Source organism: Pelophylax lessonae (assembly GCF_965119305.1).
Source record: "Pelophylax lessonae genome assembly, chromosome: 8".
Lineage (NCBI taxonomy): Eukaryota > Metazoa > Chordata > Amphibia > Anura > Ranidae > Pelophylax > Pelophylax lessonae.
The window spans coordinates 106667961-106684400 of NC_138775.1; the positions used below are offsets into that span (position 1 = coordinate 106667961).

At 45.5% G+C, this 16440-nt stretch overlaps 1 protein-coding gene across 1 annotated transcript in view; it reads left to right on the plus strand.

Moving 5' to 3' along the window:
* Positions 1 to 16440, plus strand: part of RANGAP1 (Ran GTPase activating protein 1) — a 355492-nt gene that overhangs the window by 78539 nt on the left and 260513 nt on the right. Inside the window, exon 3 of the mRNA XM_082265579.1 lies at positions 4550 to 4677. Coding sequence (XP_082121705.1) covers positions 4550 to 4677 — 128 coding nt within the window. The remainder of the gene's footprint in view (positions 1 to 4549; positions 4678 to 16440) is intronic.

A 16440-nucleotide genomic window follows, 5' to 3' on the forward strand; every position in this document is an offset into this window, starting at 1 on the left:
GCTGGAACCTGGAGGAGAAGCAGCTCACCCCCTGCCTTGGTGGAGCTGGCAGGTCAGTTGGTCCAAGGGCTACAGTTTTGTCTTTTTAACGCCTCTTTGGATGCCACTGCCCTGCTTTCTAGACGGTCTGTCTCAGCAGTGGTCCTGTGGCGCTATATCTAGCTGAAATTATGGTCTGTGGACCACGATTCTTAGAAGGCCTCGTCTGATCTTCCATTCATGGGGGTTCGCCTGTTCTGAGCTTCCTTGGATGACATCAAGGGCCTCACGGGGTAAAAGCGTATTCTCCCTCAGACTTCCAGGGGTAAAGAGTCCTGTCGCAGACGGGGACCCTCCTTTTCGGCTCACAAGCGACTTTTTTATGTCCCTCGGGTCTCAAGACAAGGGATCCAAGCCCTTTCGGGCCTCCACTGGGTGTTCTGGAAAGTCTTGGTCGGGCAAACCATGAGCAGTTCCTCTGCATGAAGGGTCGCCCACACCGGTGTCTGGGATGGGGGGGATGTCTTTGCTGCTTTCCGGATCCGTGGACCTCCCTGATCCAGGGCATACTACATCATACATACTAGGGGGAGTAGAACTAGGGGAATCCGTAGCAGAGAAGGATTTGGGTGTTCTGGTAGAACCTAAGCTTAATAATGGCATATGATGTTAAGCTGCAGTTTCCAAAGCAAGCAAAGTCCTTTCTTGTATTAACAGAGGCATGGACTCCAGAGGGAGAAATATACTTTTGCCCCTGTACAAATCATTAGTAAGACCTCATCTGGAATATGCAGTTCAGTTTTGGGCACCAGTTCTTAAAAAGGATATCCGGGAACTGAAGAGGGTGCAGAAAAGGGCAACCAAACTGATAAGAGCCATGGAGGAGCTCAGCTATGAGAAAAGATTAGGGGAACTGAATTTATTCTCTCTTGAAAAGAGGAGATTAAGGGGGGATACGATCAACATGTATAAATACATAAAGGGTCCATATAGTCAACCTGGTGTTCAGTTATTCACTTTAAGGTCAATACAGAGTACAAGGGGTCACTCTTTACGTCTAGAGGAAAGCAGATTTCGTCTACAAATACGGAAAGGTTTCTTCACCGTAAAAGCTGTGACAATGGGGAATAGACTCCCTCCAGAGGTGGTTTTGGACCGCTCACTAGATTGCTTTATAAAAGGCCTGGATTCTTTCCTAGATTTAGGTAATATAAATGGGTACTAATATTTATTGGTAAAGATGATCCAGGGAATTTCCGATTGCCTCTCGGGGGATCAGGAAGGAATTTTTTTCCCCCTGCTGTAGCAAAATTGGATCATGCTTTGCTGAAGTTTTTTTCACCTTCATCTATATCAATTGCGGGTATAGGATTGTCTATATGGGATTGTATGGTTAGGTTTTCTTTACTGTTTTTTTTTTTTTGGTTGAGCCAGATTGACTTTTGTGTCTTTTTTCAACCTGACTAACTATGTAACGAGGTGGGTCCACAAAGTCATTCGCTCTGGCTACAAGATAGTTTCGATCATATCCCCCGAAAAAAGTTCTTCCCTTCCATCCTTCACTTATCCCCAGATCACTTAAAGGATCTCTATGGCGCTGTTCAAGATTTGTTACTTCAAGGGGTGATTGTTCTGGCTCCAAAGTCGGAACGTTTTCAAGGTTTTTACTCAAGCCTATTTACAGTTCCCAGGAAGGAGGGCAAGATGCGTCCAATTCTAGATCTCAAGGCGCTAAACCGCTTTATGCGGGTACAGAAGTTCCACATGGAGTCCATGCGCATGGTGGTGGTGTCCCTACATCAGGGGTATTTCCTTGCATTGACCTCAAGGATGCCTACCTTCACATTCCAATATGTGTTGACAATCAGCGTTTCATCTGCTTTGCCATGGGCGAGGAGCATTAGTGGCATATTGCCCTTTGGTTTCGCTTCCGCTTTTCAGGTCTTCACAAAAGTGTTGGCCCCGGTTCTAGCATTACTGCGTCAGCGAGGAATTGCGGTACTGGGGTAGCCGGACGATCTGCTTTAACGAGCAAAGTCTTTGTTCGCCTTGTTGGGCAACTTGGAGATTACTCTGCAAACGCTGATGGAGTTTGGTTGGATTCTAGATCTTCAGAAGTCTGCCCTGGTCCTGTCCACAAGCCTAGTCTAAATGGGTCTGACTCTGGACTCGTCCTCAGCCAGTGTTTCTTCCTCGGGAGAAACTTCAAAAGTTGCAGCGGGCAATTCGGCTTTTGCTGACCATCAGAAGGTTGTCTCTTTGGACTTGTCTGCACCTGTCTGGGTGGGGAGGCGTCCTCGGCACAGATTGTGCTCAGGCGGTCTGGTCTCAGGAAGAGTCCAGACTACGAGTGACTACGAGTGTAACTATGAGTGATCAGACTTTGTCTGGATCATTGGACAAGTCATCTCCAGGGGTGTCCGGTGTGAATTCCAGTTAGTAGCCAGCATTGTAAGGTGGGCAGAAAGATTTGTTCCAGCCCCCTCTGCTGTGCACATTCCAGGGGTGGAGAATTGGCAAGAGGACTATCTCAGTCGACAGGCGTTAGACCAGGGAGAATGGTCTCTTCATTTGGCGGTTTTTCACCAGTTGTGTCTCTGGTGGGGTACTCCAGAGGTGGACCTGTTGGCTTCTCGCCTCAAAAGGAAGAGGTTCAGAGGTTTGTGGCACGGTCTCGGGATCCTCTAGCCATCGCTACAGAAGCTTTAGTGGCTCCTTGGAATCAGTATCATCTGATTTACACCTTTTCTCTTCTCCAACTTCTTCCAATGCTACTACGCAGAATTGAAACAGAAGGGATTCTGTTCATCCCAGTGGCTCCAGACTGGCCTCGCCAGTCTTGGTACACTGATCTGGTACGGCTGGTCGCCGATGCTCCTTGGAAACTCCATCTTAGGGAAGATCTGCTGTCCCAAGGGCCAATCTTCCATCCTGCTTTTACAGTCGCTGGCTTTGATGGCTTGGCTGTTTAAAGCCAGATCCTAAAGGACAGAGGGTTGTCTGACTGTGATTCCTTCTTTGTTAAAAGCTTAAAAAAATCTACTTCTAGGAAGGTTTTCCATCGTACATGGAAGACGAACATTGCCTGGTGTGAATCCCTCCGGTTCACCCTCCTTACTTTTCGGTGGCTCGGATCTTAGCTGGCTGTTTCTGCTGCAACCATTTCCAGATTGATCAGACTGACTGTGGTTCAGGCTAATTCTATTAAGGGTCAGGTTCCTCCTTTCCCTGTCAAGGCGCACTCTACTTGGGCGCTTAGTGCCTTCTGGGCAGGCATCAGTGATGCAGGTTTGCAGGTGGCTACCTGGTTGTCTGTGCACCCCTTCACATAGTTTTATAAACTGGATGTGTTGGCATCTGCGGATGCTTCTTTTGGCTTCTTTTGCAGGCTGTGGTTTATAGGACTTGTCCTCTTTTGAGGGTGTTTTTTTTTCATGTGAGCTTCAGTGCCGGTTCACACTGATGCGGCTGCGGCGATCGCATGTAATGTAGGAGCGCACTGCTCCTTCATTGCATGCGATCGGCTGTGCGGTGCGAGTTTAGCCATACACTTTGTATGGCTAAATTCGCACCGCACCCGCAGCAAAGACGCACAGGACCCTTTTTTGCAGCCGCATCAGGATCGGATCGCACATCGGTTCACACTTGTGCGATCCGATCCTGTGCGAACTGCAAAATCGCACTGCGATATTTGATCAAACTGGGGGTGTCGTTAAGATTACATTGACACCCCCAGCGTATCGCATATGGCAGTGTGAACTGCCGGGGGTGCGTTTGCGATGCGGGAACAGGCTGCGAATTCGCAGCCTTCCCGCATCGCACAAGTGTGAACCGGGGCTCAGTTGTTGACAGTTGAGCTCCAAGTTACCTGGTTGGCTATGTTTAGCCCTGGGGAAGTTTTGTTTTTTCTGCTGTTCTCGGCCCTCGTGTTTGACACTGCTTTGGGATGTCCCCAGGATCAAGAAGATGAAGAGCTGTGTACGTCAATGAACGATAGAGAAAATGGGATTTCTGTCTTACCATAAAATCCATTTCTCTGATGTTCATTGACGGACATAGCACCCGCCCCTCTATGGAGTTGGATTTTTTCCTTCTGATACTGCTTGTTCCAAAACGGAATACCTATAGCAGGAAGTGGGAGGATACCCCCAGGGACTGCCCCATAGGCGTGTTAAAGCTTTTTCCCTGCCTAGTTTCCTATTCCTGTAGGAGAGCTGTGTCCGTCAATGAACATCAGAGAAATGGATATTAAAGAAAGACAAAAATCTTATTTTTTATCTTAATGGATTCTATGCATTGAGATAAATCTTCTTCGTATAGCAAAAAAAAAAACTAAACGAGGCTTTACCATCACTTTTAAGATGTCTGTGGCTAGAAATGCTAGGGGGTGATTTTTCTTTGAATATTTATTAAAGAACATTTTCAGTTTGTGGTGCTGAGATGCAGTTTAGTGCTTTAACTGGTTGTTGTGCTTTAACTGGTTGTTCTATTTACAATTGTTGCTTGTTTTAAATTTGGTATATTTTTTTGTGCTGTATTTAAACTTTTCTGTTTTTTATTTTATTTGCAGCTGAAGATGTGATTCGGGAAATTATTGAGTATGAAGGGCTGCAGGCATTACGTCTTGAGGGCAACACTGTAGGTGTGGAAGCAGCTAAAGCTATTGCGAAGGCTTTGGAAAATAAGGCTGATCTCAAGGTAACCATATCAACTTTTTTGAGTGAAGCATTGTGACTATAAGTTAATGGGTCTTAAATCCATTTCTCTATCATTCATAGATAGACACTGCTTCATTCTATACGTGTGGGTAATCCCCCTGCAGGATAATGCTTGGTGCAACAAAAATTATGTTTTTTAATACAGACTTACCTGTAATATCCATTTCTTGAAGTACATCATGGGACACAGAGCCATAAATCATAACATATGGGTTATTTAGGGGAAGGACACTGGCAACCAATCAGAAAGGATGTCCCACTATATAACCCCTCCAACACAGGAAGTACCTCACTTTTGTAGCAAGTAATAAAGATCCCATAGAATAGGGGAGGGACTTTTTGTGTCCCGTGATGTACTTCAAGAAATGGATTTTACAGGTAAGTCTGTATTAAAAAATGCAATATTCTCTTCGTATGTCATGGGACACAGAGCCATAAATCATAACATATAGGATGTCCCAAAGCAATGCATCTGAGGGAAGGTGGACACCAAAAAATACTGTTATCTGACCACCAAAAGGATTACATCGCTGCCTGCAGGACACTGTGGCCAAATGCAGATTCCTCCTGGGACCTAACATCCACTCGATAGAAACGAGTGAACATATGCACTGACTAGGGTCGCGGCCTTGCAAATCTGAGCCATAGAGGTTTGATGGCGATGTGCCCAAGAGGCACCTACTCCTCTGGTAGAATGTGCCCTTACAGGAAAAGGTGAAACCTTCCCTACTAAATCAAACGCCTGGGTAATAACCTGGGGAGTCCAATGAGAAATCGTAGACTTAGAATACGCCTTTCTGGCAGCACAAACAAGCTCTCAACCTTACGAATCTGAGCTGATTTCTCTAAGTAAAATGTAAGTGCACGCATTGCATCAAGAGAATGCAATCATTTTCAGAAAGGCTGAACCTGCTGTTGAGGATGTTTGCACAAAACAACATTCACATCCCAATAGCAGATGAAACTAAAAAGAGGGGGGAATTATCTGGGGCTCAAATGAACCACAAACAGATCAGACCCCGCTCCAATAAAGGAAAGGGGACTTTTGAGGGTGTGGAGTGTGCAGAGGTAAGCATAATAAAGCATCAATAAGATAGTTAAAAGCCAATTTATTGTATACACATAATAAACATCACAAAAATACAAATGTCATAACAAATCCGCCATGAAGAATAGATCCAGCCAACAAATATGGATAGTCTGCTGATGATTATTGTATAGTATGGTTCTAACGCGTTTCACTGAGTTGTAATTTCCCAAAGTGCTTCACCAGAGACCCTTAGCTTAATGGCAGACTTGATAAAAGCATAGAATACATAATCATATATTCATTCAGGAAAAATCCAAATACCATTCAAGAAAAGTAAGAAGAAAAATAGCAAACAAAAAGAAAATATACATAGGCTCACCACACATAATATAATGTTAGTGGACAAATCTTCAAAGGCTGGAAAAGGAGGCACTTCCCAGGCACGGCAAAGATGCCCGACATGGTAGCCTTCAAGGAAAACCCAGGCGACACTAAAAACGATAAATAAACACAAGAGCGCACCGGCCTAGCGCATTATCCTTTAAGCAGGTTTATTAAAAGTAATGGAATAAAAATACTCGCAAACGAGTTCTTGATAAAAAAGCACATCAGACAAAGTTTAAAATCCTCAGCATCGAGATCGGGATTGGATCGTCCCACGAAGCTGTATAGGCTTACGTGTTTCGAGGCAGCGCCTCTTCTTCAGAGCCTAGAAAGCATGTCTAAGCCCATGCTTTATATAATGGACAATGACTCAGTGGACCAGATACAATTGGGTAGGGCCCCTCCCTCTCCAGGGCGTGTGCATGAGGTCCCCGCCCACAGACTCCCATCTACCATGATAGAATAATACCCCCAGAGACGGGGGGGCGTGATGGTAGGTAGTAATCAAATTGAATCAGATTAATTCGATTAATAGAGACTTTATGTAATATACAAAAGTATACATATATTTGAAAAAAATTAAATTAAATTAAAATTTAGATACAAATAAAAATATTGATATTGATGCTAGCATTACTGCCAGAACCCGGAGACCAAGGCAGCAAGCAGAAGACAAGCTTCAGGCAGCAGATTCAAAGAGGTCAAAAAGTTACAACAATCCTGGTCAGCAGAGTGCATATAATTCCTGAAAGGCATAGCTATCAAGAGTGGAAGTGATCATACCAATAATAAAAATAATGATGATCCCCATCTCAAAATGTCATGGACCTTGTAATTAAGGGGGGGGGGGGGCATACATATTGATGCCAAAATAGATAAATACAATGGGCAGCTCACCAGATGGTCCCAGGGATATCCACGGCTGTTTCCTCATCACGGTCAGAGTGTATAGTTTCCCACTCACTCCAGACACAGGGCTGCTGGTCCCCAGAGCTGCGCCGCGCCCTAATGCTGCAGTTAGCATTGTAGGGATAGTATCAACCATAATACACTGTTGTATGCGTCCCACAGGCTGTGGAGAGCATACCGCCACTGCCGTAAGTGGGCGGAGCGCTTCATGCCTCTTTTTCCAAGGACAAATCGTACCTGCGGCCATCCAGCACCCCGTTGACCTGTTAGACAGGTCAATTCGGTTGGTCGCTGGCTGGTTGGTAAGTTGTGACTGGAAATCTCTTCGTTTTTTTTGATCTGCGTCCGCCCTTCCAGTGCTCCTTACCATTAGGACCAATTATAGGTGGAGGCAGTGACTACTTTTTGCATTAGCGCCCCGTCCAGCTGGGCGAGGCTCGGGCAGCAGGATAGAGGATGATTGGGATGTGCACCGCCCATCCAGAGGCGCGATGTGCGTTCTAAGACCCCACCAATAGCAGCTCAATAGGCAGCTTAATGCATACATTCTCCTCCTCAATAGACAGCTCAATACAGACATTCTCCTCCTTCATGCCACCAGTTAACGCCCCCATCAGGATGTCCCATGAGCACAGATGCTCACACAGCAGTCTTTATGCTAAAGGACCCCGGGGCAATACTCTAGGGGAACACTGAGCCCCACAAATCAGGACACCAAATAGGCGGTTTGGGCTTGAAGGGACTTGGCAGGTTCAAAAGCAGCTGCACACCAAGCGCATTCTAAAAGGGTATGTATAGATGGATGGGTTAAGGGAGTCATATCACAGGAAAGGCCCCAGACTATCAAAAAGCCAAGGGGCGGTGTGTAATGGGGTGCTTAATAAAGGTCTAGGAAAAAAGAAAAGGGAAGCATCACATCCATGTGTGCAGGGAGGGTTAAGGATGACATATACATATATGACCCCCATCAGATGTCCTCCACCAAATAATTCCCAAATCACCAAAGCCAAGCGGAAGACAGATTAGAAAAGCTGTAATCCAAGAAAAGCCCCCCTAGGACCTAACAGCCCGCAACAGGTTGAGAAGTAGGGCAAACAGGACCAGGAATCGTAAATGAATGCAAGTAAATGCACATACAGCTGCAAGAAAAGTATGCGAACCCTTTGGAATGATATGGATTTCTGCACAAATTGGTCACAAAATGTGATCTAATCATCTTCGAAGTCACAACAATAGACAGTCACAGTCTGCTTAAACTATTAACACACAAAGAATGAAATGTTGCCATGTTTTTATTGAACATACCATGTAAACATTCACAGTGCAGGTGGAAAAAGTATGTGAACCCCTAGACTAATGACATCTCCAAGAGCTAATTGGAGTGAGATGTCAGCCAACTGGAGTCCAATCAATGAGATGAGATTGGAGGTGTTGGTTACAGCTGCCCTGTCCTATAAAAAACACACCAGTTCTGGGTTTGCTTTTCACAAGAAGCATTGCCTGATGTGAATGATGTCTGGCACAAAAGAGCTCTCAGAAGACCTACGATTAAGAATTGTTGACTTGCATAAAGCTGGAAAGGGTTAAAAAAGTATCTCCAAAACCTTGCTGTTCATCAGTCCACGGTAAGACAAATTGTCTATAAATGGAGAAAGTTCAGCACTGCTGCTACTCTCCCTAGGAATGGCCGTCCTGTAAAGATGACTGCAAGAGCACAGCGCAGACTGCTCAATGATGTGAAGAAGTATTCTAGAGTGTCAGCTAAAGACTTGCAAAAGTCACTGGCAAATGCTAACATCCCTGTTAGCGAATCTACAATACGTAGAACACTAAACAAGAATGGATTTCTTGGGAGGATACCACAGAGGAAGCCACTGCTGTCCAAACAAAACATTGCTGCACGTTTACAGTTTGCACAAGAGCACCTGGATGTTCCACAGCAGTACTAACAAAATATTCTGTGGACAGATGAAACCAAAGTTGAGTTGTTTGGAAGAAACACACAACACTGTGTGGCGAAAAAGAGGCACAGCACACCAACATCAAAACCTCATCCCAACTGTGAAGTATGGTGGTGGGGGCATCATGGTTTGGGGCTGCTTTGCTGCGTCGGGGCCTGGACGGATTGCAATCATCAAATGAAAAATGAATTCCCAAGTTTATCAAGACATTTTGCATGAGAACTTGAGGCCAACTTCTGTCTACTAGCTGAAGCTCAACAGAAGATGGGTGTTGCAAGAAAGCATAGAAATAAATCAACAACAAAATGGCTTAAACAGAAGAAAATAGACCTTCTGAAGTGGCCCAGTCAGAGTCTTGACCTCAACCCGATTGAGATGCTGTGGCATGACTTCAAGAAAGCGATTCACACCAGATATCCTAAGAATATTGCTGAACTGAAACCGTTCTGTAAAGAGTAATGGTCAAGAATTGCTCCTGATCATTGTGCACGTCTGATCTGCAACTACAGGAAACGTTTGGTTGAAGTTATTGCTGCCAAAGGAGGTTCAACCAGTTATTAAAATCCAAGGGTTCACATACTTTTTCCACCTGCACTGTGAATGTTTACATGGTGTGTTCAATAAAAATATGGCAACATTTCATTCTTTGTGTGTTATTAGTTTAAGCAGGCTGTGATTGTCTATTGTTGTGACTTCGAGGATGATCAGATCACATTTTATGACCAATTTGTGCAGAAATCCATATCATTCCAAAGGGTTCACAAACTTTTTCTTGCATATGTATATGTGAAAAGTGCTGGCGTTGTCCTAAAATTACAAAGCAGTTCTCCACCAGAAAAGTCCTAAGTTGCCCACACAGATAAAGAGAAATTGCACGCATAGAGGAAGCGAGTCCTTACCTAAGGCTGTAGAAACCGCAAGTATGGATGTCCCCGAGATGGAAGACAGCCATGTCCAGTGCGCGAACCGTCTCCATAATAAGCGGGGCTCCGTCGGAAGGGGCGGAACGGGGAATCCCCCACTCGTCACGGCGTGGGCGCCGAGAAAGAGAGTATGTGCGGCAACCAGGATGACGCACAAATGGCAATACCAGTCGCCCGCAACGCTCCCAGCCCCGGCTGGAAAGGAAACCAGCCACGTCAGGAATAGGAAAACCATGTCCTGGCTTGGCGCCCGAGTATTCCCCCTATGCAACAGACATTTGACAGGCAGGCAGCCAAGGCCAGTGCCCCCCAATGCATATCAGCAAATACATATACCAAAATCATAAGTACACTATTATGCATAATTATACAAGCATAATAGAATAAAGTAAATATTAAAATTGCAAAGAAATTATTATGCGAAAAAACACCAAAATAACAAAAATGATCAATAGAAATTAAGTGAGATGAGGTTGAACGGAAATATTAAGGCTAGGTCGATAGTTCGCCTTTAGGTTATAAATCCACTTGACCTCTTGTTTGAGAATTCTGCTGTCAAAGTTTCCCCCACGTGGGTTCTGGGGAATGACTTCAAGAACAGAGAAGGTGATCACATTCGAGTCATAGCTGTGAAAAGCCCCTACGTGTTTACAAATAAACACGCGTCAATATAATATTGATGGTCCTGAATGTGGCGTGCAAACGTCCTTTTAAGTTTTTCCCACATAAAAGGAGCCGCATATACATAATGCAAAATATACGACTCCCATGGTTTGACAGTTCGCAAAGCGCCTCAATCTATGGACCAGGGGCCCCTCCCAGGAGTTGAAGGGTAGTACCTCCTGGGCCCAGGGACATTAATCACACTGTCCACATCTATAGGTCCCCCCTCTCACATGTCTCTCTCTCCTCTTGCTCCAAAGGTTGGTAATGACTCTGCACCAGGAGGTCCCTAATGGACTTGGACTTTGTGTAGACAATCTCAGGTTCATGTCGAACATATTTAGTCACCGTTCGATCCTCCGTGAGAAAGTGCCAGTTGTGTGAAAGAATGTTTCTAATTTTCTGGTGATGACTATTATAGGTAGTGATCAATCTAGTTGTTTCAAACCATGCAATGCAATAACTTTTCCTCCTCTGAGTGAGGATCTGGAAAAAAGGAAGGTAGGACACCACCTTGGGCAATAACCCTGGGTGTGGACGTAGAATCACCCTATCTAGATTAAAAATCAAGAATGTCTCTGTGCAAGAAAGAGCTACTTGTTCCGATACCCAGAATACCAGTTTTCTGGTCAAAAGAACCAGGGGAACCTGCCCCAGAGGTTCAAAAGGCTGTTTTTGTAAAACTGCCAGCTCCAAATTTAAGTCCCAAGGACATAATGGTGGCTTCACAGGAGGAAGCCAACGTAACATTCCCCAGACAAAGGTCTGAACCAACGAATAGGAAGCGATAGGTTCTTCGAAGACAACAGATAAGGCTGAAATTTGCCATTTAATAGTGTATGGCTAATTTCATATCTACCCCTGCTTGAAGGAAAGTTAGAATTCTCCCGATGATATATTTGCGGGGATGCCATTTCCTGGCTTCACACCAGGCAATGTAGGATTTCTAGACCCTGTAATAAATCTTTCTAGAGACTGGTTTCCTAGCGTTTATCAACATATGAACTGCAGGGCCAGATACACCCCGCTCCTTCAAGATTAAGGTTTCAATAGCCAAGCCGCCAATGTTAGAGACTGTACAGCAGGGTGGAATATCGGACTTTGAGAGAGTAGGTCCGAACGCAGTGGAAGAACCCAAGGCCTCGTCACTGCCAACCTTTGGATGTGGGCATACCAAACCCTCCTCGGCCATGCAGGAGCTACCAGAATTTCTGGTTTCCCCTCTAGCTGGATCCTGTGCAACAAACACTGTATCCGCTGTACCGGAGGAAAGGCATAAATCAGGGAATACTCCTCCCAAGGAGTCACCAAAGCATCCACTCCGACTGCGAGTGTATCTGGTCCTGGACACAAATCTCTTTAACTTGTTGTTGAACCTGGATGCCAACAGTTCTATGTCTGGGACCCCCCAGTGTTGGCAGATTGATTGAAAAATCTCGGGATGTAATTACCAATCCCCTGGAAACATCTGACTGCTCAGTTCTCAATTCCTGGAATAAACACTGCTTTCAGGCATGGCACAAAACTTCTCTGCCCAGGACAGGATGATATCCACCTCTTTCTGGGCTCACTGACTCCTTGTGCCTCCTTGATGGTTGACATAAGCCACGGCAGTGGCATTGTCAGATTGCACCCTGACAGGGTGACACCGATGTCTGGACGTCCAGTATTTCAAAGCCCGACTAACTGCTCAGATTTTCAGAATGTTGATGGGGAGACTACTCTCTACCCAAGACCATTTCCCCTGGACAGTAGCCTCCTCCAGAACCGCTCCCCAGCCGGAGAGACTGTCATCGGTAGTCACCACTTTCCAGGTCACTGGAAGAAAGGATTTCTGTTAAGTATTCTGTCCAGTTCTGGTCGCCAGTCCTCAGGAGGGATGTGCTGGAGCTGGAGAGAGTCCAGAGAAGGGCAACTAAACTCATTAGGGGGTTGGAAGATCTTAACTATGAAGAGCGGCTGCAATCGCTCGATTTATTTTCCCTGGAGAAGAGACGTCTGAGAGGGGACATGATAGCAATTTATAAATATCTTAATGGGGATCTCAGCTTAGAAAAAAAGCTGTTCATTCGAAGGAATTGCATGAGGACTCGAGGACATACAATGCGATTAGAGGAGAAGCGTTTTAACCTCAGGCAACGAGGAGGGTTCTTTACTGTTAGGGCTACAAGATTGTGGAATTGTCTACCACAAGAGGTGGTTTCTGCGGGTAGTATGGTGGCTTTCAAAAGACTCTTAGACGTACAGTACATCTCAAGGATCAGGACATTAAGGGCTATGTTAGATGATTACAGCCACACACACCTACACAGGTTGAACTGGATGGACTATTGTCTTTATTCAACCTCACCTACTATGTTACTATGTAATATGATTTTCCCTTCTCCAGATTTCTGGTCAACAACCACCAATTCAGACTCGGACGTACCCTTGGTACCAGAGACATGGACCAGTCTGGACATGGACATGGGAGACTGAACCCTTCCGATCCATGTAGACCGTTGTTCTGTAAAGGTCTGGCATGGAATTGAACATGGGGAATTGCCTCGAATGCAGACATGATCTTTCCTAGTAACATCATGCAAAGACGTATAGAAGGATATCTCAGCCTTACTATGGACCGAACCAGATCCTTCAGGTTTGGGACCTTGCTTGTTGGCAAGAATATCTTTGGCTGTACTGTGTCCACAAGAAGACCAAGGTACAGTGCCTTGCGAAAGTATTCGGCCCCCTTGAACTTTTCGACCTTTTGCCACATTTCAGGCTTCAAACATAAAGATATAAAACCTGTAATTATTTGTGAAGAATCAAAAACAAGTGGGACACAATAATGAAGTGGAACGGAATTCATTGGATGTTTCACACTTTGTTCAAACTTTCAGTGCAGCAAACTCTCTCCAGAAGTTCAGTGAGGATCTCTGAATGATCCAATGTTGACCTAAATGACTAATGATGATAAATAGAATCCACCTGTGTCTAATCAAGTCTCCGTATAAATGCACCTGCACTGTGATAGTCTCAGAGGTCCGTTTTTAAAGCGAAGAGAGCATCATGAAGAACAAGGAACACACCAGGCAGGTCCTAGATACTGTTGTGGAGAAGTTTAAATCCGGATTTGGATACAAAAAGATTTCCCAAGTCTTAAACATCCCAAGGAGCACTGTGCAAGCGATATTGAAATGGAAAGAGTATCAGACCACTGCAAATCTAAGAAGACCTGGCCGTTCCTCTAAACTTTTAGCTCATACAAGGAGAAGACTGATCAGAGATGCAGCCAAGAGGCCCATGATCACTCTGGATGAACTGCAGAGATCTACAGCTGAGGTGGGAGACTCTGTCCATAGGACAACAATCGTATACTGCACAAATCTGGCCTTTATGGAAGAGTGGCAAGAAGAAAGCCATTTCTTAAAGATATCCATAAAAAGTGTTGTTTAAAATTTGCCACAAGCCACCTGGGAGACACACCAAACATGTGGAAGAAGGTGCTCTGGTCAGATGAAACCAAAATCGAAATTTTTGGCAACAATGCAAAACGTTATGTTTGGCTTAAAAGCAACACAGCTCATCACCCTGAACACACCATCCCCACTGTCAAACATGGTGGTGGCAGCATTATGGTTTGGGCCTGCTTTTCTTCAGCAGGGACAGGGAAGATGGTTAAAATTGATGGGAAGATGGATGGAGCCAAATACAGGACCATTCTGGAAGAAAACCTGATGGGAGTCTGCAAAAGACCTGAGACTGGGACAGAGATTTGTCTTCCAACAAGACAATGATCCAAAACATAATGCAAAATCTACAACGGAATGGTTCACAAATAAACATATCCAGGTGTTAGAATGGCCAAGTCAAAGTCCAGACCTGAATCCAATCGAGAATCTGTGGAAAGAACTGAAAACTGCTGTTCACAAACGCTCTCCATCCAACCTCACTGAGCTTGAGCTGTTTTGCAAGAAAGAATGGGCAAACATTTCAGTCTCTCGATGTGCAAAACTGATAGAGACATACCCCAAGTGACTTAGAGCTGTAATCGCAGCAAAAGGTGGCGCTACAAAGTATTAACTTAAGGGGGCTGAATAATTTTGCACGCCCAATTTTTCAGTTTTTTAATTGTTAAAGTTTGAAATATCCAATAAATTTCGTTCCACTTCATGATTGTGTCCCACTTGTTCATTCTTCACAAAAAATTACAGTTTTATATCTTTGTTCGAAGCCTGAAATGTGGCAAGGGGGCCGAATACTTTCGCAATGCACTGTATTCCAGACGCTGGAGTGGCTGTAATGCTGACTTTGCTAAGTTCAGTATCCAACCCAGACGTTCTAGAAATTGTACTGTCTGGAGGACATTGCGGCTTAGAGCCGAAGCCGATCGATCTATTAGTAATAGATCGTCCAGATATCCTTTCTCTATCGTCCATTGACAGACGCAGCTCTCATATTTCTTAGACAATTGGGTAATGCTGCCCCCTGCAGGATTAGTACTAGGCAGGAAAGAAAAGCAATTCACCTTGCCCGTGGGGCTGTCCCTATAGGCATAACCCCACACACCCTGCTCCAGCAAAACAGTTAGTTTCTGCCTAGTGAAGGCGTAGGATCTAGGTTTCCTGCTGGGACTTCGCTCTCAAGTTTTTTTTTTTTTTTTCCTTTTTAAGAATATTTTGTGTTATTTATCGTTACTCACTTTGCTAGCTAGTGTCAGGGGGATCCTCCTGGTGATCTACAAGCAATGCCGGCTGAGGTTTTGCACTGAATAATCTAGATCCTTAAGGTCAGCCTGGGAGCAGGTTTTAGTCCCGCACTAGGCCACGACGGAGCCCCTTTTTGGATGGGGACGAGCCTGCGAGTGGATGTCTGGAACCCCCTGAGTCGCAGCGTACCCCTCGGCTGGCAGCACCCCCACTCTAGCTGGAAGGTGGTCTGTCCGGAGCGGAGCCCACCCTGGCCATGGTATGGTGAGTAAACTGAGCTCTCCATGTCCCTTGTGGCCTCTGGGGGGGATGTGGGCCCACTCCTGGGGATAATAGTACCCCATTTTCCTAAAAGATCCCCCTGGCCTATCATGATTCCTGCCCTCCCTTTTCCCGCATGGGGGCGCTATTTTCAGCGCCTGAGGCCCGGGGGGGGGGGAGGGGGGGTTATCCAGTGGTACCTTATTCTGTGGGGTCTTTTTAGGTAGATCCCTAAAGTGGCCTTGTATCTGGGTCCTGACCGCATGGCATTGTTCAGCTGCCATCTTAGGTGTGGACATCGGCTCCCTGTGTGTGAGGTGATGTGGCCTTTTTATCTGGGCTTCCTATACAGTTGTATTGGTGCCATTTTGTTGTAGCCTGGAGCTACACTGGCAGTTCAGCCTCTTGTGGATTGATGTCCCTACCTTGACATTGCTTCCTGTGCTCAGGTCTCCATGCCGCAGTCGTTGCTGGATCCTCTGTGAGGTGATACAGTATTGGGGTCGTTTTCTGGGCATTCCCTGTGCACTCTGCTACCTGCCACTGTTTAAAGGGTAATTCAGCGTACAGCCCGATCGAGCGGTGAGGACCGTGATCGCAAATTTAGAGGGGCAGTTCACTTTTTATATGTAACAAATTGCAAAATGGGCTCCCATGCAGTAAATTCTCCATCAGGCCCCCTTAGTGCGACTGCTGGTACGTCCGGATCGCAGTCCATAGTGTCTTTCTGCAGCATTGGATAGCCTGGCATCAAAGGTTGATCTGGTCATGAAACAGGTTGCTTGCCAAGAACGGCCGCTGCTTTCTCTGTCTTCTGAATCAGACTGATATGGTCGCCAAAGACAACCCCCTCTCTGAGGTCCTGGGGTATCTGGACGACATTCTGCTTCGGTCTGCGTCCAGCCAGGGTCTGGAAAAGGA